Source organism: Filicampus tigris, chromosome 14 (assembly GCF_054856515.1).
Source record: "Filicampus tigris isolate MCC_2025a chromosome 14, RoL_Ftig_1.0, whole genome shotgun sequence".
In the NCBI taxonomy this organism is placed as follows: Eukaryota; Metazoa; Chordata; class Actinopteri; order Syngnathiformes; family Syngnathidae; genus Filicampus; species Filicampus tigris.
In genome coordinates, this window is record NC_141230.1 from 19777517 (window position 1) to 19801561 (window position 24045).

Below are 24045 nucleotides of genomic sequence, written 5' to 3' on the forward strand. Positions count from 1 at the left end.
GCACTTTATTTCCCTCGTGCACTCGTTAACGAAATACCATAAACCATAACCATAAAAAAAGAAACGCAACTCCATGTTGTCGGATGCTCAGAAGCTTCAACTTGAGCCATAAAATGCATGGACCCTCTCGCAGCCACCCAGCGAAGACAATTGTGATTTTGACATCATTGACTTTTAAAAATATTTTTAGTCACTATTCTGTGCACTGTACAGATAAGTAACCCCGAGTTTGTACGCAAGTAGAACGCTGCCATTTTTTAATAATACAACATTACCCCCTAGTGGTTCGTGGTTCTAATTACAAAGTGTGTGCGCGTGTGTTTGCAGGTGCGTGAGAGCGAGAGTTTAAAAGCTTAAAGATTAGGGTCTGTTTTAAGTAACTCTGGCATTCAAACAGCAAACATCAGCGTGAGTGTCCAGCGAGACGATCATGAGGTGAGTCGAAACTTGTCCTTGTCCTTCACTGCTATTTTAAGCTAAATGCTAACGTAGCGCGTGAAAGACTTATTTCGCAATGTGAAAAATCCTATACGTGGTTATTTAATATTATTAGTATAATTTTTATTTTTGGCCGTAATCATGGCGATGACGCAAAAAGGAGGAAATTGCAAATTTGTAAATTGAAACTGGTCTGTATTATTTTACATTTCTAACAATTTTATGATCATTTAAAAAAAACCTAAATAAGTTCAACTGTTAGTGTGGATTGACATTTTTTATTTATTTAAATATTTATTGAATATTAAGGGGAAAAAATTGCCTTCATTTTATGCAGCGACTGGTCATATGCATTATCTTTTGAGGTCAACTTGAACCCCTTGGCTCTCATGTGTTTTATTTGGAGTTGCGCAAAAAAATGACTTCGCTTACTTTTACGCAGTAACTTGTCACCTTAACGATTGACTTTTGTGGCTCTTTTCGTTGTCTATCAATTTGAAACACGCAAAAAAACTCACCTGATTTTAACATTCTCATATTTTTTACATCATCATGAGAGTAGCCCGAATTCAAAGTTTCATAATAATAAAAAATAAAATTGACAGACGGTACATTTTGAAATGGTATGATTTCATTCATTTGATTCGATGCACTCACATTTTTTAAATCAAAACATTTTTTTTCAATCAAAATCAATTTTCGTTACACGCCTCATGAGAATGAAACACAAAATAATACCATAAAGATGAAATTCTGAATTTTTAACAAGTGAATAAAAAGTAATCGTTAAAACAGGTTTCATTTGGGGGAGATAAGGGTTTTCTTTTTACCAATTTATTGAATAATTTACATGAATAATAATGACCAAATGCAGTCATAAGGAAGAACTATATAAAATGTGACATTAGCTACTTGGGTCACATCATGGATACAATAACACTAATATGATAGAGAGGTTTTGTCAAATGAAGACACACAACTTCTTGTAATGAGGCTAAGATAAGAAAGCTAAAGTAGGCATGGGTTCACATTTAGCGCCCTGCTGACGGAAGCTCAACTCTATTTGTGTCCGTGTAGGTCTGTGGCGCCTCCTGGTGTAACAAAATGTTTTTACGCGTAGTTGGAAGTGCCGCTCGGATCGAGTATTAAACGTTGACGTGCTTTGTTTTCCATGGCATGCTGATGGTGAAAGCGGACCGTCGACATGACGCACACTGAGGAGGATGGTAAGAAAACAACAAAACCTCACAACAGCAAGTCCTTCATTTCTCCCGGAAGCCGCCATTTTAGAGTCAATTTGGCCATTTCCAGGTGTCCTCCCGCAACATTTGTTTGAAGCCGATCGCTAACAAAGTTGAAAAACATGTAACGCTCAAGTTTGAATGTTTTGGTCATGTGAGTAGACTCACAAAAAAAGTCTCGATTTTCTGCCATTTTTTTTTGTTTTTTGCTTTCATGCCGCCATTTTACGTCATTCCAGGTGTCATTCATTAAGAAACTTCGCCCTGGAGATTTTATCCAACCAATATAACTACCAATGCGTGTTTGTTTGTGTACACTAGGCGTCAATGAGGTGCTGTCCACGGTGGTGGAGGATGTCAGCGACGCCGTCAGTCGAAACGTCACTGGCGCTCATCTTCTTCATGAACTCCTGAGTGCTCCGTGGCTGCGCGCCTTGCTGCAGGTACGATTGCAACCCGGTGAGGGGGGGACGGGGGAATTCCGGTTTATGACATCACTTCCTGTTCTCTCCACCTACAGATTTACGAGTGCCTGTTGACGTTCAAGAAACTGTGGCCCCGCCCTTTGCTATCTCACGCCTCGGGACTGTCACGTGAGGTTGTCGTCAACAATTACTACAACAGTTAGAGCAACACACTGACTAGCTGCCAAACGAAGTGACTAACTGACTGACTGATTGCCTGACTAAGTGATTACCAACTAACAGGTTGGCTAACTGACTAAATATGGCTGCAGGCACACCCGCTTTCAGATTTACCCTGACCAACGAAACAAAAGAATGCATAACAATTCATGTTCACAACATTGTATCCTTGAAGAGGAAGTCAACCCAAACATTTTTTTTTTTCAAGAATATGTTCAACGCTAGCCCATTCTGATGAATATTGCCTTTGTGGAATAAGAGTTAATCCACCCGTTTTTAGCCATCTCTGGGGGCGGCCATTTTGTCACTTCTGTCGACTGAAAATGACATCACAACTACTCCTGGGTAGTTGGGATGTCATTTTCAGTCGACAGAAAAAACAAAATGGCCGTCCCCCGAGATGGCTAAAAACGGGTGGATTTTGCGTCTTAAGTCAATATTCCACAAACGCAATATTAATCAGAATGTCGTGTTTCAACTAGTGGGCCTGTATAGAACATATTCTTGAAAAAAATATGTCTGGGTTGATTTCGTTTTTCGTCTTTAACAACATGCAGTTAGTCACACTGCCCCACACTGAAGAGAAAGGAGAGAATAATACTGTCTCTGGGTTGTGTCCTGTATTGCTGTTGAGGTCCAAGGCATCCTGCATACGGTCCAGACTCCTTCTGTGGAGGCCACAGAGCTTCAGATCCTCCTGAGCTCTCCGCACATGAAGGTCCTCCATCTAGTCGCCTGTCAGGTCCTCAAGGCCAACCTTAACCGTCTTCTCATGGCGTCAGGCCCTGTTGACCTGTCACGACGCCGTGGCTCAGGCCGACTTCGGACCCGTCTTGGCGCCGCTGCCCGACGGGCTGCCGGAAGATGAGGAGGTCGTGAGGATTGTTTGTCTGGCTAAGAATGAACAACCTCTGGTCAGAATACGAGTGAAGACGCTTTGAGTGGAGACCAACTTCATCATTGTCCTCACTTTGTGTGTGTGTGTGTGTGTGTGTGTGTGTGTGTGTGTCAGGGGGCCACCATAAGGAAGGATAAGGAGACAGGAGAGATTTTTATCGCCAGAGTGATTCGTGGAGGACTTGCGGACCGCAGCGGTGTGTGTGTAGCGTGTGTGTGAGAGACAATGTTTCGGGTGTGCGGTAACAAGTCGTGCGTCTACGTGTGTGTCAGGTCTTCTCCATCCTGGAGATCTTCTAGTGGAGGTGGACGGAAAGCCCCTGGTAGGGTTGGAGCCAGAGCAGGTCACCCAGATTCTGGTTGGTCCGCCAAGCAAGCATCATCACATATTTCACATGTTTGTCAATATTCCCACGCTCCCCGTTTGCCCGTTGCTCCTCCTGTTCCTTATGTGTCGCCGATGATTCATGTTACTCGCGTCATATTTTCTCAATCGTTTGTGTGCTCAGATGAGGTCTGAGGGCACCATCCTGTTCAAAGTAGTTCCAAACACACACCAGCTGAGCAGCATCAACAAACCTGTGAGGAATCTTTAACAGACTTGTTGAGAAGTCCTCATGTGTGACATGTGTGCTGACTACGGTGTCTTGTTTTCTTGTGTGAGGTCTACTTGAGGGCCATGGTGGACTACTGCCCCCTGCAGGACTCATCCATACCCTGCCCTGACGTGGGCGTTATCTTCAGTCAGGGGGAAGTGCTGGAGGTGTTGGACCAGTCGGATGGACGGTGGTGGCAGGCCAGGAAGATCACCAGCTCAGCCTCCTTCGCCGGATTGATTCCATCAGCTGCCACGTTGAAGAGGTCACCTGACAACACAACCAACCAACTAACCATACCTACTTACTGTACCTAATTAACTAACAAATGATTAACTAAATAATGTCCTGTTTACCTGACTGACCAACCAAATACCCAACTAAATAAAAAAAATATCTAGTGACTAACTAACCCACCAACTTATAATTGACTAAGAGGTTATCCGATGACACAACTAACTAACTAGTGGATTGAATAACAAACATATTGACTGAGTAAATGGGAGGTTACTTGTCATCACAACTAACTAATTGACAAATGGGCTGTCTGATCAACAAATTACCTAACTAACAGATTGACCACCTAACTAATGAGCTAGTTAATAAGTTACATATCTAGATACCTACTACCTACTAGACCTACTGTACCTAATTAACTAACAACTGATTGACAAAATAATCACCTGTTTACCGGACTGACCAACCGACTACCCAAATAAATAACTGATTAAATACTGACTAACCCACCAACTTATAATGAACTAATTGAGTAACTAAATAACTAACCACATACCTACCTACCTACCTACCTAACATTCTACAGACGGACCAGTGGACTTCTACCAATGGACTGGTTGGTTGACTGACCGACCGACCGACCGACCGATCTAACCCAAATTTTGATGTGTGCTGTATCCATGTAAGCTGCTGCGTTTGATTGTGATGCACATTTGATCAATACACACGATGCATCGGGACGTATTGTTTGTGATGATGTCATCAGTAAGCAGAAGGAGCAGAGAGATCATAAGGAGTGTAAGGATGATAAGGATGAATGCGACGGCGGTGGCAGCAGAGCAGGTGAGGATCATCTCATTACATCAGCCCCAATTATCCACGGAGCTGCTGCTAATAGTTAACACTATTTTCGTCCCCTCTCGATGCTGATGAAGTCCCCAAAGTTGATCCTGGTGGGTCATAGTGTCATACCCATGCTGCACTGTACACAATTGTATTGATCATTATTACATGAGTTGACACCGAATGACACTCAATGAATGTTTTCGGTTTCAGAGGAGGAACCTCAAGACAAACACACTTCAGGTAATCCATACTAATACGACATTCTGTAAACCACCAATTGTGTGATTATAAAACATGTTATACACTTTTATTACAGGACGCTTTGTAGAGTTTTATTTGTTTTTCTTCCTTTTTATTGTCCATCAGATCAGGAAGAAATACATTTTGGTAGGTAAGTCTCCAGTAAATTAGTCAGTCAGTGTGTTAGTTAGTTAGCTAGTTAGCTAGCTAGCTTGCTCTAATCGGATGGACAGGTTCATTAGTTAGTCAGTTGGTTGTTTGTGGTCAGTCAGTAGGTACGTTTGTCAGCCAGTCATTCAGCCCGTTAGTTAGTTGTTCAATAAATTATTCATGGGTTCAGTTAATTGGTAAGTTAGTTTGTTCAATATTTGTAAGTCAGTGAGTCCGCGTTAATTGGTTAGTTTGGTTATCAAGTTAGTAGGTCAATCAGGTAGTTGTTGTAATGATGTAAAGCAGTGTGATGTGTTGACATTTTTTTCAGAGTCAGAATCATTCGATTTTCCTGACGGGCTGTACCTCGGTAAGATTATTAAGTATCTTTTTTTTTTTTTTTTTTTTTTTTTTCCAAAGTCATTGTACTTACATCCGGCAGGATTTTTAGCTGGATTAAAAAATATCGTGACATAAATATCATTGTGTGCTCAGCGGGATTCCGTCGTAGTTTCTGTCTGTTGAGGAGGTCGCTGTCCAAGAGGAGGCGTCAGTCCTGCACCAGCATCACAACCACCTGCGCCACTGTGGCCACGCCCTATGAGGAAGTGGTCCTCTACCGACGACCCCCGCAGGACCACCACCGACTCATCATCCTTGTGGGTGAGAAGAGCATCACTCGGTACCATACCTTCTACTACAGTGTATAATTATGTCGGCATACGTCACTGCTATACCATCCCTGGAATAAAGGGTTGGTTATCTCCCTCAAGTCTAAACAGACAAGACCTCGTCTTTTGTTAGCTAGTCAAGTTGCTCATTAGTCAGCACATTAGTGCGACATTTAATCATTTAGGTATTTAATCAGTCAATCAGCCAGTTGGTCTGACGGTCGGTCAGTTGTTAGTAATTCAGATAATTGGCTAGTTTATCGGTTAATCAGTGAGGTTGGTAATCAGTGAGTCAGTTTGTTGGTTTGTCAGTTAAGTTATTAGTTGGTCCGTTAACATGTTAGTCAGTTCATCTGCTGGTAACTCTGCCAGTTACCCGTGGTTTGCTAGTCAGTCAGTCAGTTGGTAGGTAGTTAGAAATCAGTGCACGGTCAATGTCTGTTCTGCCTCCTACATGAGGCGGAAGGTAACCTGCTAGCTAGTTAACAAACACACATTACGTTTTGGTCAAATTTGTCAACACTTTGGCCTTCTGTTGTCTTTTTTGTCTTATCGTTCATTGCGCGCGTGCTGGACAGGCGCGTCAGGAGTAGGCATCAACGAGCTGAGACAGACCCTCATCAAGCTCAACCGGGACACATACGAAGGGCCTATACCACGTACGGTGGTGCCTCCTTGAGGCTCGCTTTGACTACTTCACATAAACGCACAGTGAAACCAGTGCGTGATTGAGCATTTGTGATTGGCTGCCACAGACACCACCCGACCAATCAGAGCGTGGGAGCAGACCGGCAGAGAGTACCACTTTGTCAACAAAGAACTCTTTAAATACATGGTGTGCAGCCACAGGTGAGATTCTCTTTTGGCTTTGACATTCTTCACACACAAATGACACTTCGGTCTGATTGCCACAGGTTTGTGGAATACGGCGAGTATAAGGGCCACAAGTACGGAACCAGCGTCGACGCCATCAATGAGGTCCTCAAACGGGGACATGTGTGCATTATTGACATCCAACCACAAGTAGGAATACATACAGCAGAGCGGTAGTACCTATATCGAGTGTTTTTACGATATCGAGTATCTGTCGTGTTGTAGAACATTCTTCCTCTGAGGACCAGGAAGTACATGCCGTACGTGATCTTCATCAAAGCTCCCAGCTTGGAGAAACTCGCAGAAACTAGAGGGAACGCCAGAATCATTTGCAGCTACCTGCACAATAGATACATCACCGTAAGATTGAGCAGTAGTACAAGTACAGTACATGCAATGCAGTACAGTACATAGCTAAAAACCTACTTACACATCTCACTAGTGACTTACCTAGTTACATACCTTTTTAGCTAGCTCCTGTCCTATCTAACTAAGATATATCAGCCTACCCACCTACTTACCTGCTAACATACTTATACGTGTATCAAGCCACAGACCAACTGAAAAACTAACCTGGCTAACTACCTTGCAACCGTATGACCGACCTGACAACCAAACTACCTACCTACCTACCTACCTACCCAGTTACCAAGCAACAGACCTACCTCTCCTAGCTAACGTTCAAGCGAATACCTACCTATGTAGTACATACTGTACCTATTTAGCTAGCTAACCACAGCTGTGTGTTACAGAAGCAGGACCTTGCGGACCTGGCAACGGCGTCCCAGCAGATGGAGCAGAAGTACAAACATTTGTTTGACGAGGCGATAGTCAACGAGCAGCTAAGCGACACCTGTGCTAAGCTACACGCCGCGGTCCAACGGGCGCAGGAGGACGCAAACTGGATACCCGTCGGCTGGACCCGAGCCATGGACTAGCTGGACGCTAAATATGGACTATCTTCACAGGAATCTATAGCAAGGATACATGCCAAGTGCTGATTTGCAGTACACTATTAGCATTGACGAGCAGCTAGCGCCACCCGCGGTCTGTGTGTGAACATGCAGGCACGCTAACCAATTATTTACATATTAGAAATCAAAGTCGCATGTTGTCATCTTCTAGCTACTGACTGATTTACCCTAGCTATTTAGCTAGCTACAGACAGCACAACCTACCTACCATTTTTACCTAGGATTGCTGCCGATCTAACTAGCAACTGACCAAACTACTTTCCCCATCCAACTACCTCATGTACCTACTTACGTGACTGTGAAGCGTACTACTGACCAACCCAACTAGTTAGGAACCAACCTAGTGAGATACCTGTTCAACTAACTGCAACCTACCGATGTACCCCACCAACTTATCTACAATATCTAGCTACCAACCTACTTAAGTTCACACCTATCTACAGACTGACCGACCTACTGCACATACCTATCGAACAACAACACCTCGCTGTCCCTCTCTGCTAATCCACCACATGGAGCTAATAGGCGCCAACAGGATTTACTACTGTAGCCTTTTTGTGAACAAATAGAAGTTCTTAATGGCAAAGTATTGGATTTCCGTGAGAGAAGACTTTTTTGTTGCACTTCTGTGACCCAATGTAACATTTCTGTGTACAAAAGTAGAGCTATTAGAAGACTTAATACAAGATGTTGGCATTTTTGTTTGGCACTTTTTGTCATCAACATGTTTGTGCACAAATATTGCACTTTCAAAGGTGGGTTGTTGTTTTTTTTTTTTTTACTTGTATTTTGTGTTTTTATTTTCTTTAATCAATTATCCAACATGACTTGCACAGTTACTAAAAGTCTTTTGATGGCAACAGTTTGACCCAGGGACGAATCATCTGTGACGCCTCCCCCCGGTCAGATTAGTGTCGATGGCTGCTTTGCTAATGACATCACCGCAAAGCTCTCCCAGAGGCTCAGCACACGTCCACCTGTCACTCACGTCGGCGTCCATGTCGCCATCGTGAAGACGAGCTGAGCGCAGCGCGGACGGGTGAGTGACATTAGCTTTAGCACGTGTAGCGAATGGTGATTTTGCATCATACTTGTGTTGACAGTATATGAGCACTAGGACTGGTAGTAATACATAATGCAAAGTAGTAGTACTAGTAGTAACACATGTCGCATAGTAATAGAAGAGCCTGAATAACGACTACACATAACATACTGGTAATAATATCCGTGTAGGATAATACTAGTACCAGTAGCAACATGTAGTAATAGTAGTTGTTTGTCTGTAGTACAACACAGCATACTAGTAGTAATGTGTAGCATAGTCGTAGTAGTAATACATGTAGCATACTAGTAGTAATGTGTTACATAGTAGTACCGGTAATTGCCAGTAGTGGTCCACTTAGCATACCATTAGTAATAGGCTACATGTGGCATAGACTACTGCCAGTAGTAGTACATGCAGCATACTAGTAGTAGTACCAGTAGCAACAGTAGTAGTATTAGTAGTACTAGTACGGCGTGAATCAAAATAGTACCAGTGTTAATAGATGTAGCATACTACTTACAGTGGTAGTATTATTACCCACGTGTAGCATAGTACCAGTAAAGGTGTAGCATCATTTTAGTTGTACCAAAATGATACAAGTGGCATAGCATTTCCAGTAGTATTTACATGTGGCATAGTTGTAGAACTAGTAGATATGTGTAGCATAATGCCTTTAGGAATATGAGTAGCACAATAGCTGTTGTAACCGTAATAATACATCTAGCATAGTAGCAGTACAGTTAATAGTTAACAAAGCAGCTGCTCAAGATGCTAGCTGAGCTAAATGCTAACACGTTTGTCCCAACATGTTGCTGTTGTTAGCATGTTAGCATAGAAAAATGCTTACTTTTAGCACTTTCATTTTTTTTTTTTTTCCTTTTTTATCAAATGTGACATGATGGAACTTTTGATGTTCGCTTAGCAGCAGCTGCTCTAGCAGGCTAATCCAATCACAGTTCACGTTTAGCGCTAATGGACTGACCTCAATCACTGATTGGCAGACTGGTCGCCATGCCAACAGTCAAGGGCAGGAAGAGGAAGTCTAAGAAGGAAGTCAATGATGGCGATGGCGAAGGTGAGTTAGTTAGTACTACATGCTACATGTCCTATGGGACACACGTTACTGCTAATATGTGCACTACAAGGTCAAAAGAAATTTACCGAAGGGACATCATCAGCCCTGTATGACATCACACTGACGTCATTCTCTTGTTTGTTTCTCGAGTGGTTTGCGTGGAAGTGGAGAGTGAGGGATTGACCGATCAGAACAGAGAAGTGGCAACGCCGGACGTCCTCGATGCAGCGGCACCACAGAAGAGGAAGAAAAAGAAGAGGGCGCCACCTATTGGTTAGCGTGACATTAATTACTGTCAGTTAGCAACTATATAATTTCACCCACTTTTGTGACCAAAGCGTGCTTTTTTTTGTCATCTTCAGTTACATCTCACCTGTGTATTTTGTTATGGTTTAAGATCAGCAGGTGGAGCATGTCGTCACACCAAACGGGAACACGGCCGAAGCCGAGGTGGACGAGGAGGAAGCCGCGGTCGCTGTGACCAGACGGACCAAAAGGAAGAGGTAGCATTCAGCTCAACTCAATTTATTGAATTATTTATATACAAAAATCATAGTTGTTTGATCGTCGTCTTGCTCAGGAAGACCAAATCCGCGGAGCATCACAGCAATGACCTCGGCGCCGAAGATGACGACATTGTGGCGGACGCCCCCTCGCCCATTCCCCAGCATTCCTTGTTCTCCGCCCCACAAGGAAACAGTCAATCCGTCGGCAGAGCCTTTGTAGAGAGAAATAGTAAGTTACAAACCCGGAATCATACATTTTGTGTAACTCACGTTTTTTTTTACAGGAAGTACAGGATTATCAACAACTATATTCTTTATTAAAAAACATACTAGAAAATATTTTGTTGAGGTTTTGTATGTGTGTGCGCAGGGCGTTTCCAGGCAGAGCGAGTGGAGCAGTTGCGATATCCCGACCAGGTGGATGACTACTCTGAGCCCAGACAGATGATTTGGAGCACCAGAGACATAGCCATCAAGGTCCACAGCAGCTTCAGGTATGTGTGTCATGTAATTGACCCGTTTCATTTTGTTGTGTCATCGAGTTGTATCGTTTTATTTTATTGAGGCATGTCATCGTGTTGTATTTTTGAGTCACGTCGGTGAGTTATATCGTGTCATTGTGTCATTCATGTCATAGTTGATATGATTGAGTCGTGTCATCAAGTTGTCATGAATGGTTTCATTGAGTCGTATCATTGAGTGGTGTTATTGAAACATATCAAGTCGTATGATCATTTTGTATCATCGGGTCGTGGTGTTGAGTCGTATAATTGAGTCGTGTCATTGAGTCTGTATCATTGAGTCGTGCCTTTGAGCCCGTACCATTGTGTCATGTTATTGAGTCATGTTAGTGAGTCTTATCATTGAGTCATGTCATTGAGTCGTATCTTTGAGTCATATCATCGAGTCTGTATCATTGAGTCGTGCCGTTGAGCCCGTATCATTGTGTCATGTTATTGAGTCATGTCATTGAGTCATGTTAGTGAGTCGTATCATTGAGTCAGTTTGTTCAGTCACATCATTGAATTGTATCATCAAGCCGTGTCTTAAGAGTCATGTCATTGAGTCTTATCATCGAGTGGTATCATTGCATCGTATCTCTGTCGTGTCCTTTTTCCGTATCGTTGAAAGTGACCCCTCTTTCGCGTCATTGTGCGGTGTCATAGTTTCGGACGTGTTATATCGCGGCACGGTTTCTATCGCTGTGGTGCGATTGCAGGGTTCTGGGCCTGTTCTGCCACGGCTTCCTGTCGGGCTACGCGGTGTGGAACGTGAGCGTGGTGTACGTGCTAGCAGGTGAGCACATGTCTACGCTGGCCAACCTCCTGCAGCAGTATCACTCGCTGGCCTACAGCGCGCAGTCGCTGCTCTACCTGCTGCTCGCCGTCAGCACCGTGTCGGCCTTCGACCGGTACGTTGCACACTTCCCGTTTGCTGACAAGTCCACGGTTATTTGATTTGGGATTTTCTACAGCGTCAACCTGGCCAAGGCCTCCATGGCTCTGAGGGGCTTCATCACGTTGGATCCTGCTGCTCTCGCCTCATTCTGTAAGTCAAAAACAACAATGGTACGCTTCAAGAGTTCAAACGCAAAAGCTGACAAATGCCATTTAGGCGAAAATAGAGCCACCTGTTTTTTTGTTTTGTTTGATTTTTAAAGTTATGCGATCATTTTGGACTCGTCTGCTTTTGCAATGAAATACCAGCCAAGACTTTATATGAAGTGTGAAACGGTGAAAAATGCTTTTGCATATGGAACAACCTTTTCTAGCGAAATATGTATTTTTTTATTTATTAGGAGTGAGATGGTCAACTCATCATCTCTCTTGCATTTCATGAATTATTCTGCTGTCTTTTCAGTGTACTTCATCGCATTGATCCTGTCCCTCAGCCAGCAGATGACCAGCGATCGCATCCACCTCTATCCCACCGCCAACGAGACTCTGTGGTGAGAACTTTAAAAATACCCTTGTGGAGCATGTTACAAATGAGCCGAGATATTAATATTATTCCTCCAGGCCTCCTGGTTCTGAGGAGCAGATCTTGCGACCGTGGATCGCGGTCAACCTGGTGGTGGCGCTGCTGGTGGGCCTGGCCTGGGCCGTCATCTCCACGCGGCCGGATATTGACTACACAGAAGGTACAGTCAAGCGGACATTTTGTTGTTGTATTGCATGATCCCCCCCCCCCCCCAAAAAAAAAATCAGCCCAGAACACCGGTTTCACTGATTGGTGCGGAATTTGGTGGACATGTCTATAATGACATACCACACAAAAAGTCTCAAAGACCAATGCCCTAAATTGAACAGGAAATCTGCCACTTTGGTTTGAATGTTTTTTTAAATTCACTTTCAAAAAGGGGCCGTGAGGGCCGTTCATGAAAAAAAATAAAATGCAGCCCCTCATACCATGAATTTGCACAGAATTTGGTAGAAATGTTTATCATGATAGGACACAGATAAAAGTCTCAAGGACCCATGCCCGAAACGGTTGCAAATTTCGGTTTGAAGCGGTCCTTTTGGGGCAATTTCCAGGGCTTGTACTTTGATGAACTTCGACCATGTCAACTTCAAAATTATGGTTATTATTATTTTATTTATAATCTTAGTTGTTTTTCTTCTTTGCAGAGTTCTTGATGTCTATGGAAGTCGATAGCTATCCCAGAGGAGATGAGAACTTGGACATCCAAGCCTAAAGCATTGTCTAAAATCCCTTATTCCCAGTATTTATATTGAAAATATTTTTTGTACAAAATGTCTTTTACATTGTTTTTCCTTTGTGGTTTTGTGATTTTAAGAAATAAACAAAGTAGAGTCATACAGCCCAATTGTTGTGCCATGCTTTTGCACCTATGAAGCATGAGGTGGTGCTGCTGCCCTCTACATCCAATAAGTGATTACAGGTACATTACTGTTCATATTTTAGGTGATTTAAGTCATAATGTGTTGTTTTGAATCACTACATTTGACTTAATTAAATAGTGCCATTTTTTTATGTTTAATGTATTTGTATAATTTTGACATTTTGTAAATTAAAAATATAATGCATAGTAATATTAGTAATTCTATGCGGTATAATACTATGAATTCAAATGATTACATTTGTAAAGATGTTGAGATGCTGGAAATGTATAAAATGCAACTAAAAAAATGAATGAATTCTCACAAGTGGCAGTTGTAAACTGATGCGTTTACGGCCATGATGTATAACTCGGAGACTATTCATTTACGATGACAAAGTGTCACTTAAATTAAAAGAAACCGCAAAGTAATTAACCTCTAAACGTTTACACCGTGTATAATTGCCATTATTTTAACAAACTAACGTTTCTTTTCCTAATATCCCAGCCGCCCCTGATTTCAAAAGTGCTGATCGCGTGAAAGTTTCACTGTATCCCAGGGTTCCTGAAGGCATCAGCACACTGTGCTCGCGCTGTGGCGGCAAGTCAGGCAAACATGTAAAGATGGCGGAGCTTCAAATGCTTCTCGAAGAGGAGATCCCCGCGGGGAGAAGGGCTCTCCTTGACAGTTTCCCCAACCTGGAAAGAGTTGCCGAGTACTGCGAGACCAACTATGTCCAGGTAGGCGCTTCCCGGGGAAGTGTAGCCTATTTATCGGCGTTTAGTGTGCAAGTGGGCGTACCACCGGCCGGGACCGAGTTTACAGTGAACCCCCGTTTATCGCGTCCACGACAACTGAAAAGCAGCGATAAAGTGAGACTATAAAATTGATTTTGCTTTGAACAACTTATTGAAACACATTTAAATTGATTAAAAACGTCTATTTGTTTACAGTAGTAGCTAAACTTCGAGTGCCCTGACAAAGATTTTGTAAGATGTAAGAAGTCGTCTCTCTGCTGATTATTTTGTTTTCTTTTGCCTTGACTTGTGAGCAATAACTTGACTTGCCAACAGCGCTGCTCTAATATGACCACTTTTTTTCCGATAACATAAACTGACTTTTTCTAAACTGATAATCAGATTAAAATGACTCAAGACATTTCACTTTGCAGAAGCACCATTCCCATTTTATTTTAGGAGAACCCCCCAGACAAAAAAAAAACAACAACAACAAAAAACTCCACAACCAGTCATCCTACAGTCGATTCCAGCAGTTCGGCTTTTCGATATTTTTTAAAGGTATATTTTGCTCCCCCCATCCCACCCCCGACCCCCATTACACACTCTTTTTCATGGACAAGCGATATAGTAAATGTTTATCAGTGTTTGTTGGTACTGTAATTAGCGTTCCAGTGGACTCATGACTTGAGCATCCATCTTTTAATTTCTCCATATTATCTTTTACACGTGACATGATTCTTGTTTAGTAGTATTACAGTGATACAGGCCCCCCCCCCCTCATAGAAGTGTGTGTGTGTTTGTGTGTGTCAGTGCGTTTCTTGTCAACCTCTGGCATGAATGAGTTTGCGCTGACCTACATTGCATTCGTCCTGCTTACACGCATAAACAGACACACATTACACACGTCGTTTGCATGTAAGCGCCAAGCTTACGCAAAATAAATGTAGTCTCGCAGATTGTATGCTACCATGTCTCAAGAGGGGGCACAGAGTGAAAGATGTAGCTTCTCGGGCTAGCCCCGAGCTCACCAACGCATTTTGCTCGTCACTTGGATTGAAAAGGTGGCACACTCAAATCTGTCAGTTGTCTTGAAGACAACTTCAATCTAATCATGTATCAAAGTGACGTTTAAGTGACGATGTAGTGTGCTACATTAGCATCACCTGCTAGATTTCCAGTTGCCATAAGTTAGTTACCTATGATCAAATTGTAGTCTTTGCGTACGTCAGCCCATTTCAACACAACTTGAATGCATCACGTGTGAAAGTGAAAATCGACTTACTGTGTCAATGTCTCAGGCTAGCTGCTAGCTCGCTAACCATCACAGCTGGCGTCGGTTTAGCGAGACCCCCAAAACGCCATGTTGGTTCAATCATTAATACTGCATCGTCAAAGAGAGAAAGCCCTTTTCGACTCTTTAATATGGTCAATAATTGTTAAAAAAAAAAAAAAACGCATGTGTGGACTGACCAATAGTATAGATTTGTGACAAAAATATGAAATTCACCAAATTGATTGAAATGGTGATGTGTGACTTAACTTCCCGTGTGCTTACTGCGACTGTTCTGCCCAGGCGTCGGACAAGCGCGGAGCCCTGGAAGAGACCAAGAGCTACACCACGCAGTCTGTGGCCAGCGTGGCCTACCTCATCAACACTCTGGCCAACAACATGCTGCAGATGCTCGACATCCAGGCGTCTCAGCTGCGCTGCATGGAAAGCTCCGTCAACCACATCGCACAGGTCCGCAATTGTGACCAGACAACACTACAACGTCTTCATTCCAAATCCAAAACCTGGGCAATAGTATTGGGACGCCGATACGTGCATAGTCTGAAAAGAAGCAAGGAAACAAGGTCGGAAGGAGACCGGCATGGTGTGGAAGGAAGGTGTACAGGAAGGATGGAAGCCAGGAAGAAAGTATGCGAGGAGTGAAGGAGTCAGGGATTGTATTAGGGAACGAAAGAAGTAAGGTAGGGAGGAAGGACGTAAGCTCGGGAGGGACGAAGGAAAGAGTCAGGAATGGTATTAAGGAAGGTAGGGAAGAAGGATGGATGAAGAAAGGAGTCAAGGGTGGTCAACGGAAGGAAAGAAGGAGACAAGGATGTATAAAAGGAAGGGAAAGAAGGATTAAGTAAGGTATGAAAGGAAAGGAGGGAGGGAGGAAGGTTTGAAGGTAGGTAAGAAGGAAGGATGGATGGGAGGATGAAAGAGATATTATGGAGGGAACGAAACGAGGATGTATAAAAGGAGAATAGAAAAAAATGGAAGGAAAGCATGAAGGAAGGAAGAATTGAAGGAAGGAAGGAAGGATGAATGGTAGGACACGTGGAAGGCAAGGGATGAAGGACGGAAGGTGTATATACAGTTGTGTTTTCATAAACCATCTTTCAAAGCAATTTTTTGTAATAGCAAAATTGTATATTTTAGTGAGTTTTTTTTTTTTTTTTTTTTTTTTTAAACAACTGAATTGTTCAAACGGACTCTTCACTTGTTATGCATTCATGTAAATGAATGCTGACAGTAGATAAGCTCATCTTTGTGCGAGCCAGCGTCACTGGCGGCGCGCAACACTCGCCTACACAACAGCTGCCACCCTCGACGCGCGCCCGCACACGCACACACGCGCACAGAGCGGTGACAAAACCCGAAAGACGAGCGACAGCGTCTCGCTTTTGGTGCATCGCTGCAAAGTGATAATGAAAGATGGGCGGATGTGAAACGGACCATTATATGTACATTTAAAAAAAACGACAGCTGTGTGCGTTCGACTCTTTAAAAAAAAAAAACAAAAAAAAACCTTCGACGCCTAATATGCATCATTCTTAATTGTTCATTTTAACAAAGGCTGTTTGGTTCCACATTTGCGGCAGCAATTTGGGGACATTGCTTCTCTGTTCCCAACGACTGCTTGGAGAAGTTTTGTGTGAAAAAACAAGACCGTCATTGAGTCAAAATAGAACGGAAACATTCTCAAAGACACGCGCTTGTTCTTGAACGCCTCCCACAATACTATTCTTTGACAGAAACATTTTGTCCACAAAAGTGTAATATTTGTGCACAGTAATCTTATGGGTGACATGATACAGTTATACAAAAAAAAAAAGGACAAAATTATTGTCACAAAAATTATTAAAAAAACAAGTTGTATTTTGCTACACATTTGCAACATATTGCTCCCAAGCAGAAACAGAAAATGATATTTTTGTCCATAAAAGTTCAACATTTGTGCACAACAATGAAATAGTTGACTGCAAAAGTCTTATTTGGGATAAAATCACTTCAGCAATATTTTGTCACAAAAATTCTTCTTCCACAATGCATAACCTGTTGTCACAAAAATTATGTATTTGTCTACCAAAGTGCAACAATTGTGCACAAAAATGAAGTTGTTGACTACAAAATGTTGGATTTTGACTATTTCTTACTATTTCTTGTACAATCATGCACAAAATCTCCCCATGTTATCACAAAAAATATGTATTTGTCTATAAAAGTTATTATTTATTCTAAAAGAAAATGAAATAGTTGACTACAAAAAGTGGATTTGGGCACAAAAATGGCTCAGTCCCAGAAATGCAATATTTGGCCATTAAAAGACTACATTTGCTAACAAAAAGCTCCATTATCTGATGAAAATCCTCAAAAACATTGCAAAATTTGTGCACAAAAATATAATACAAGAGGTTGTAACGCTCTATATTGTCCTAAAAATGGTTTGTTTGTATGCAAAATTGCAACATATTGTCGCCAAAAGTGACATTTGTCAACAAAAGCACCTTGTATGTTTGATTGATCTTGTTTATGGGGTGTTGTGCAGACGGTGGACATCCACAAGGAGAAAGTGGCGAGGCGGGAGATTGGCGTGCTGACCACCAATAAGAATGCGAGCCGCGCCCACAAGATCGTGGCGCCGGCCAATCCCGAGAGGCCGCTGCGCTACGTCCGCAAGCCGATGGACTTCGGCGCGCTGGACGACATCGGGCACGGCGTCAAGGTGCGACCGGCGTTGTCACGTGACTTCCTTTGTGCCCGCCTCGTCACGCTCACCACTTCCTCCTTGTCTGTTTTTTTTTTTCTTTTTCTTTTTTTTCTTGCTTTCGTTGATGTGTGAAGTGGTTGCTGAGGTTGAAGGTAAGTCAAAAGCTCCGTTGATGTGCAGAGCTTTTAACTTAGGGTTCCTAATCAGGGATTCTAGCTAGCGTTAGAGTTTTAAGCAAGCTTTTAGCCTTCCAAATTTTTTAGTCAAACTAAATGGTTAAGGTTTCAAAATAGGGTTTGAAAAGTGGGTTAGGGTTCCAGACAAATATTAGGGTTTTAATTAGGGCATAACTGATTAACCGGCCGATTAATTTAAAAAATATATATAGTGAGAAAAATACAAAGCTGTTTTGGTCCCTTACAACAATAAAGAAATGAATTACAGGCAGAACATTTGACCGTTTTAAACCAGTGTTTGGGTTTCAAGCCAGGGTTATGTTTTCAAATTAGGGTTTCTATCTTGGGTTTGACATCAAGACTAGTCAAGAGCATTGTGTGTTCTGCCTTCATGTTATGGCATCATGAAGACTGATGGGTGACGTTTCAACAGGTGAACGGGCAGGAGAACATGAGGGGGCTCAGGTCCAGCCCGCCCAACCAGAAACCTCCCAGCCCTCCCAGGGTGGGACGCAGCATCTTTGGGTATGTGACGCCATCTTGAATCGCCTGCTGGCATTTTGAATCAGCTTGAAATGTGTTCGCTCCCCTTCCTTATGTACGGTACTGACAATTATATGATAATGCAGCACACATACACACACACACACACACATACACGTTTGTATGAGAAACCAGGGACTTGGTTGTATGGTTATTTTTTAATGGGGAAAATGGAATCGAAAATTTACTTGAAAGGCTTTTCACCATATTATTACTTAAGATGTGCTTTTTTTCAAGGGAAAAAAGGGGCTGGCACACACACACACACACTCAAGACATGGTTAAGGTTACAAGCAATGGTTTAGGTTTCAAACAAGGGTAAGGTTTTGAAAATGTGGTTTCAAGCCTATGTTTATTATGTTTCAAACAAAGCGAATGTGTGTGTGTGCATCCTGAGGCCAGATGATTACACATTTGACTCGGCACACAGGCAATGACATCACACGCACACACGGCATTGGGAGGAATGACATCATGCGTTATGAAAGCTTGTTTTTCCTTCTCTTCCTCCTCCGGCATGTAGGTCACCCACATGAAGTTCCTCTCACTCGGTCATCTTTTCTCATTAAATCTTTTTTTTTTTTTTTTTTTTTTTTTTTTTTTTTTACTTCACGCTCAACCAAACATGTTTTATTTTTCAATTAGAATGAAATGCAATATGTCATTTTTTCCACTTCAACTCACAATTTCTTTTTGGCTTTCTCTACCAGGGAGGAGACGATCAGGAAAGGAGCAGAATGTCAAATGTGTTTTTAGTCAATCAAAATGGGGTTTAAAAAAAAAAAAAAAAAGAACAAATATACGTTCATGGTATTTAGTGCTACTAAATCCACAAAATGCTACATTTATTACAAAAACGCAATATTTATTATGCACAGAAATGCATGATCTTATTCCCTAAAAAGCGTCTAAATTGTCATTAAAATGATTATCTTGATTCTGGTTTCCAATGTAAATGCTTTTTAGATTTTTTTTTTTTTTTATGAAAATGAAATTTTGCTCACAAGAATATAACCACAAAAACAGAAATTCTCCCCAAAATGCTTTTTTTTCCCCCACACAGTGAGTATATTGGTCCAAAAAAGCACAAAAAAGAAATAAAGAAATAAGAACATAAATAAGCACACAATATTATTTTTTTTTATTAGTTAGTTGATTAATCAGTTATCGGAATTTTATTTTGCTAAATCACAATGGGTCAGTATTTCAAATTGGGATTTGGTGCCTTTGCCTATTCTAATGATGTCACATATAAACATCGACAGCAGGGGTGGGGGGTGTCTTTTGTAGCCCCAACATAACCTGCATGTGCACATCCAGGAAGGGCTCCCCCTACAGGACCCTGGAGCCCGTGCGGCCTCCGGTGGTCCCCAACCACTACGCTTGCAGCCCTAGCACCAGGAACCACAACGACAACAACATGGCTGCTCACAGCCAGCGCTCACGCACGTACAGGTCAGCCTCCACGACATGGCCGCCGCCGCCGCCACCTGGGAGTCCCTCATCTGCTTCTTTAGCCAATCGCGGCAACGCTTGGCCCCGCCCCCCTCCCTGAGCCGCCAACCTATCGACTTCTCGCGTTTCTTCCGCTTGCTGCTAACATTTTTCTTCGTCTCTGTCAGTCCGGCCGCCGTATGTTTCTGTCTCTAATTTTGAAAATATTTCATCTCCATTGTAACGAGGCAAAATGTGTTTTGTCTGTTTTAAAGCGGCAGTAGCGGAGGGAGTCACCCCAGCAGCGGCAGTCGGAGCAGCAGCAGAGAGAACAGCGGCGGCGGGACCGCCGGTGTGCCCATCCCCGTGGCAACGCCATCCCCGCCTGCCGTCTTCCCAGGTAGCACGCAAGTGATTGAAGCCCCCCTAAAAAGGTTTAGACCGCTCAGTAAGCCGCGGTAATATTCTTCATGGAGGATAAAGAATAGATGTCTATGAATTGTTATATTACAATTGGTTTTAAATCGTTTTTGGAACTGATTTGTTAGTTGTTGTTTTTTTCAGTTGTATATATTTTTTTTAAAATGCTTGGTTTTAGTTGAGTTTTTATTATTCCACTGTAATGGCCTTTATATGCCACAAGATGGCACCACAGTACTACTTTCCTATTTGACACCGCTGTGGCGCCAACGTTTTGCATCTTAGAGTTTCAGAAAGAGAACAACAAACAGAAATGGGGACTTTTTCAGCAAATTACAGAAGATAGGTAAAAAAAATTTAAAAAATCCACGAATAGGTAAATTTTTTGGTGATAAAAGTGCACAAAATACGGCAAAAGAGTCACTCCTTTTTCTCACTGAATCTTCCTGATGTCCTCCCTGAAGTTTCCCCGAGCACCGGACCCGCTAGCTCGTCCTCTAGCGCCCCCAACTCTTCTCCGACCTCCTCTTCGTCCTTCTCGTCCTCCTCTTCCTCCCCCGCCACCCTAACCCTGCCGCCGGCCTTGCCGCATGCCCCGCCATCCCCTCAGTCCAAGCCCAGCGAGATCCCCGGCACCGCATGCAACCTCCCCCCGGCACCTCCCTCCCCCAACTCCTCACCATTCAAGGAAGGTGAGTTCCTACTTCCCGTCTGGTTCATCTCAGCTTTATTGCATGAATGCCAACGTATTATTTTTCTTTTTTGGCGCGCTTCTCCTTCCACATAATTCATCCGATTCGCACCAATCCAATTCCACCCTATTCCAAAAACGCACACCATCCGTGGTATTAATTTTCCTCATGCCAAAAATTCAGTTTTCCCAGAATTCCACATTTTCCCACCGTCCTCTATTCTGTTACAAAGACGTCGATATCGTCGTTGTCTATAAATTATATCATATCACGCTTGACTGGCTCCACCGGTTCAAAGTCCATAAGCGCGTCGTCTATATATCACGGCCGTTACTTATTTCAGAGCTCCCGGCGATCGGCGGCGTCCGCCATTAGAAACAAAATTCCGCGACATGCTCCGCGGTCTCGCGACACCGTCACGTGTATATTCTGATGCATTAAATTGGCTAACAGAATTGAAATAGATCAATGATAATAATAATAGATAAATTGAAAAAGAAATTGTCAGAATTGGATTAAAAAAGGGCGGTGACGTATGCGCTCCCCCGGTTTGAAAGGTAGAAAGACGCAACAGCGCTCCCGGCCCTAGTGGTAGAAACGCGGTTATGCGCTCCCGTCCTTAATGGGTTAAATGAACGATATTCAACATTCAAGAATTTCCCACATTCCAAAAATTCGATTTTCACCATGTAGCACATTTCTCACCAATATCACTCAATAACATTCCACATCAATCCATAGCTTTCAATATCATATTTTCAATGTCAATATCATTCCGCATTTGTCATCAACATAGTGCACATTTTTCACTAATACCATTCCACACTATCCAATATCATTCCACATCACTCCATTTCTTCCTACAAAGTATATCATTACATACGTTATTATTCCAAATCATCCCATGCTGCATATTTTTTCATTCAGCATCTCAGCATTCACGCGCAGTTTGACCAGCGATTGCAACGTTGACTTGATGAAGCGATTCATTGGAGTGTGTTTGGCGCATCAGGCGGAGTGGCGCCTCAGTTCTTCAGCATGAACCGCCCTCAGCCCCGCCAGCAGCAGACGCCGCAGGTGGGCGGCTCCCTGCCCTACCGCCGCCCGCCCTCTGCCACTGGACATCCGATCGGAACGCAGAGCCAGCAGGTCAACGGCGGGCCCCACTACAATGGCCAAAGCCCGGGTACGTGCTGGGAGAATAATGCTAGCATGCTACAAACAAAAAAAACAACAAGTAACGGCACCTCCTCGTATTTGGTTTAAAAAGCGGACGATAGATAAGATGGGACAACAAAAAGCAATAACTTTTATTACTTTTACACAACAAAAACAACAGGAACGCCTTGTGTTACTTACTGAGAACAAAAAGCAACAACATGTCTGCTTTTCTGTTTTTTTACAGCCTCCCCGCCGCCCTCCCTCCTCCAGTTCACTCCTCAGCTCCCTCTCATGGGCTTCGTGGCTCGCCTTCAGGAATCCAGTGAGTACACGTCACACGTCTTTCTCATCGTCCAATGACGTCTGAGTTCACCGACCCATCCGTCGTCTGGCCTCCAGTCTCGGACGTGGCGCCGCCCCTGCGGCCGGCCCCCGAGGAGACGCCACCTGCTAGTGCCCCCCAGGACGACGACGATGCCCGGCGGGGAGAAGAGGACTCGGCGGCGGTCGAGTACAACGACCCGTATGCGGAAGAAGATCCCGCCTGGGCTCCCAGGAACTACCTGGAGAAAGGTGAATATGGGTTAGCTTAGCATTTTTAGCATGTAAGAAGACCAGCGCAGACATGTGCCTAATATGAATAACACACAAATACAATGACATACAACATCATTTAGCTTTCAGGCTTTGATGTGGAAATGTAGCAACTCTGACTCCGAATGAACAAAAAGACTCAATTATGGTCGTCCCCCAGTGGTGGCCATCTACGACTACGCGGCCGACAAGGAGGACGAGCTGTCTTTCCAGGAGGGCGCCATCATCTACGTACTGAAGAAGAACGAGGACGGCTGGTTCGAGGGCGTCATGAACGCCACTACTGGACTCTTCCCCGGGAACTACGTGGAGTCCATCATGCACTACGCAGACTGACTTTTTTTTTTTTTTTTTTACCCACAAGCCCTTGCACTTACAGTGCCGCCGCCTTTGAGCCATGTGTTGATGTTGTGAAGTGGACCCTGGTGGACATTTTGTCCACCCTTGAAGTTTACAGTGTTTGCGTTGCACGTGTACCATGTTTACATTTATATACGTACAGTGTTATACAAGTTATATTTGATATTCTTGGTCTGTGCTTTACTCTCTGCTTTTAAGATGTACTGGCCCTTTAAATGATAGATCTGTAGTGTGTGCGTGTGTGTGCAAATATATATGAATGAGGTTATTTGCCCTCAAAAAGCAATAATATGCTAACATCAGGTCCATTTGAAATGTGTAAAATAAAATACATTAAGATATTTTGTTCGAAAGACTTGTTTGATGTATCTTAATAAAAATGTGTGCTTTATATCAAATGTGCTTTAAAAATCCTAATCAACAAACAAAACGGCTGTCTTTGCTGTCAAGCTATTTATCTCATTAAAGCTTCTTTTAGAGTTCATATTCGCTGTAATAAAAAAGAATTGATCAACCAGTCAACGATTGAAGCTTTGTTTTAGCAGCACACCTGAACTACACTTCCAAAAAAACACCTTCAGAAGCGGCAAGCCGGTTTTTTTTTTTTCCGGGGGGTGCGGAGTAGGGTCAAATTTCAACTACACTTCCCACAAAGCACCTGTCAAGAAAATG

General features: G+C 42.9%; 2 protein-coding genes and 1 pseudogene across 11 annotated transcripts; all 3 read left to right on the top strand.

Moving 5' to 3' along the window:
- Window positions 1-1497: 1497 nt before the first annotated feature.
- On the top strand, window positions 1498-8495 carry LOC147136722 (MAGUK p55 subfamily member 4-like; annotated as a pseudogene). The gene is made up of 18 exons (XR_015089739.1): window positions 1498-1664; window positions 2001-2122; window positions 2200-2277; window positions 2958-3237; window positions 3336-3417; window positions 3494-3579; window positions 3730-3801; window positions 3885-4081; window positions 4820-4896; window positions 5110-5139; window positions 5266-5286; window positions 5621-5659; window positions 5785-5952; window positions 6539-6619; window positions 6716-6809; window positions 6875-6983; window positions 7059-7193; window positions 7586-8495. The product of XR_015089739.1 is annotated as an MAGUK p55 subfamily member 4-like (transcript).
- Window positions 8496-8593: 98 nt separating this feature from the next.
- tmem237a (transmembrane protein 237a) lies at window positions 8594-13260 on the top strand. Of its 5 annotated transcripts, none has more exons than XM_086052654.1 (11): window positions 8594-8846; window positions 9854-9927; window positions 10078-10200; window positions 10330-10430; window positions 10512-10662; window positions 10804-10927; window positions 11653-11844; window positions 11908-11981; window positions 12294-12381; window positions 12452-12573; window positions 13061-13260. In XM_086052654.1, exons 2-11 carry the CDS (start codon window positions 9864-9866, stop codon window positions 13126-13128), a joined length of 1107 nt encoding a protein of 368 aa, XP_085908780.1. In that variant the 5' UTR covers window positions 8594-8846; window positions 9854-9863; the 3' UTR covers window positions 13129-13260. The 5 variants fall into 5 exon arrangements, with proteins under 5 accessions (XP_085908780.1, XP_085908778.1, XP_085908779.1 ...); XM_086052652.1 differs by having other exon boundaries at window positions 8599-8846; window positions 10325-10430; window positions 10484-10662; XM_086052653.1 differs by having other exon boundaries at window positions 8599-8846; window positions 10325-10430; window positions 10508-10662.
- Window positions 13192-23895, top strand: LOC147136724 (abl interactor 2-like). 5 transcript variants are annotated; one of them, XM_086052645.1, is made up of 13 exons: window positions 13192-13335; window positions 13833-14013; window positions 15587-15754; window positions 17832-18008; window positions 18128-18145; window positions 18603-18694; window positions 20033-20167; window positions 20422-20546; window positions 21031-21258; window positions 22271-22444; window positions 22664-22741; window positions 22819-22992; window positions 23174-23895. In XM_086052645.1, the coding sequence occupies exons 1-13, from the start codon at window positions 13292-13294 to the stop codon at window positions 23347-23349; spliced, it is 1770 nt and encodes a 589-aa protein (XP_085908771.1). In that variant the 5' UTR covers window positions 13192-13291; the 3' UTR covers window positions 23350-23895. The 5 variants fall into 5 exon arrangements, with proteins under 5 accessions (XP_085908771.1, XP_085908775.1, XP_085908773.1 ...); XM_086052649.1 differs by lacking the exon at window positions 21031-21258; XM_086052647.1 differs by lacking the exon at window positions 20033-20167.
- The last annotated feature ends 150 nt before the right edge of the window (window positions 23896-24045 follow it).

What these genes read in the sequence shown, in the direction of transcription:
- tmem237a (XM_086052652.1), top strand. Translation starts at nt 9,864, where the DNA reads ATGCCAACAGTCAAGGGCAGGAAGAGGAAGTCTAAGAAGGAAGTCAAT. An exon ending in ACCGTGTCGGCCTTCGACCG is followed by an intron (nt 11,845 to 11,907) that starts GTACGTTGCACA and finishes GATTTTCTACAG; the next exon opens with CGTCAACCTGGCCAAGGCCT. An exon ending in GGATATTGACTACACAGAAG is followed by an intron (nt 12,574 to 13,060) that starts GTACAGTCAAGC and finishes TCTTCTTTGCAG; the next exon opens with AGTTCTTGATGTCTATGGAA.
- LOC147136724 (XM_086052645.1), top strand. Translation starts at nt 13,292, where the DNA reads ATGAGGTGGTGCTGCTGCCCTCTACATCCAATAAGTGATTACAG. An exon ending in CCCGCCTGCCGTCTTCCCAG is followed by an intron (nt 20,547 to 21,030) that starts GTAGCACGCAAG and finishes TCCTCCCTGAAG; the next exon opens with TTTCCCCGAGCACCGGACCC. An exon ending in GGCTCGCCTTCAGGAATCCA is followed by an intron (nt 22,742 to 22,818) that starts GTGAGTACACGT and finishes TCTGGCCTCCAG; the next exon opens with TCTCGGACGTGGCGCCGCCC.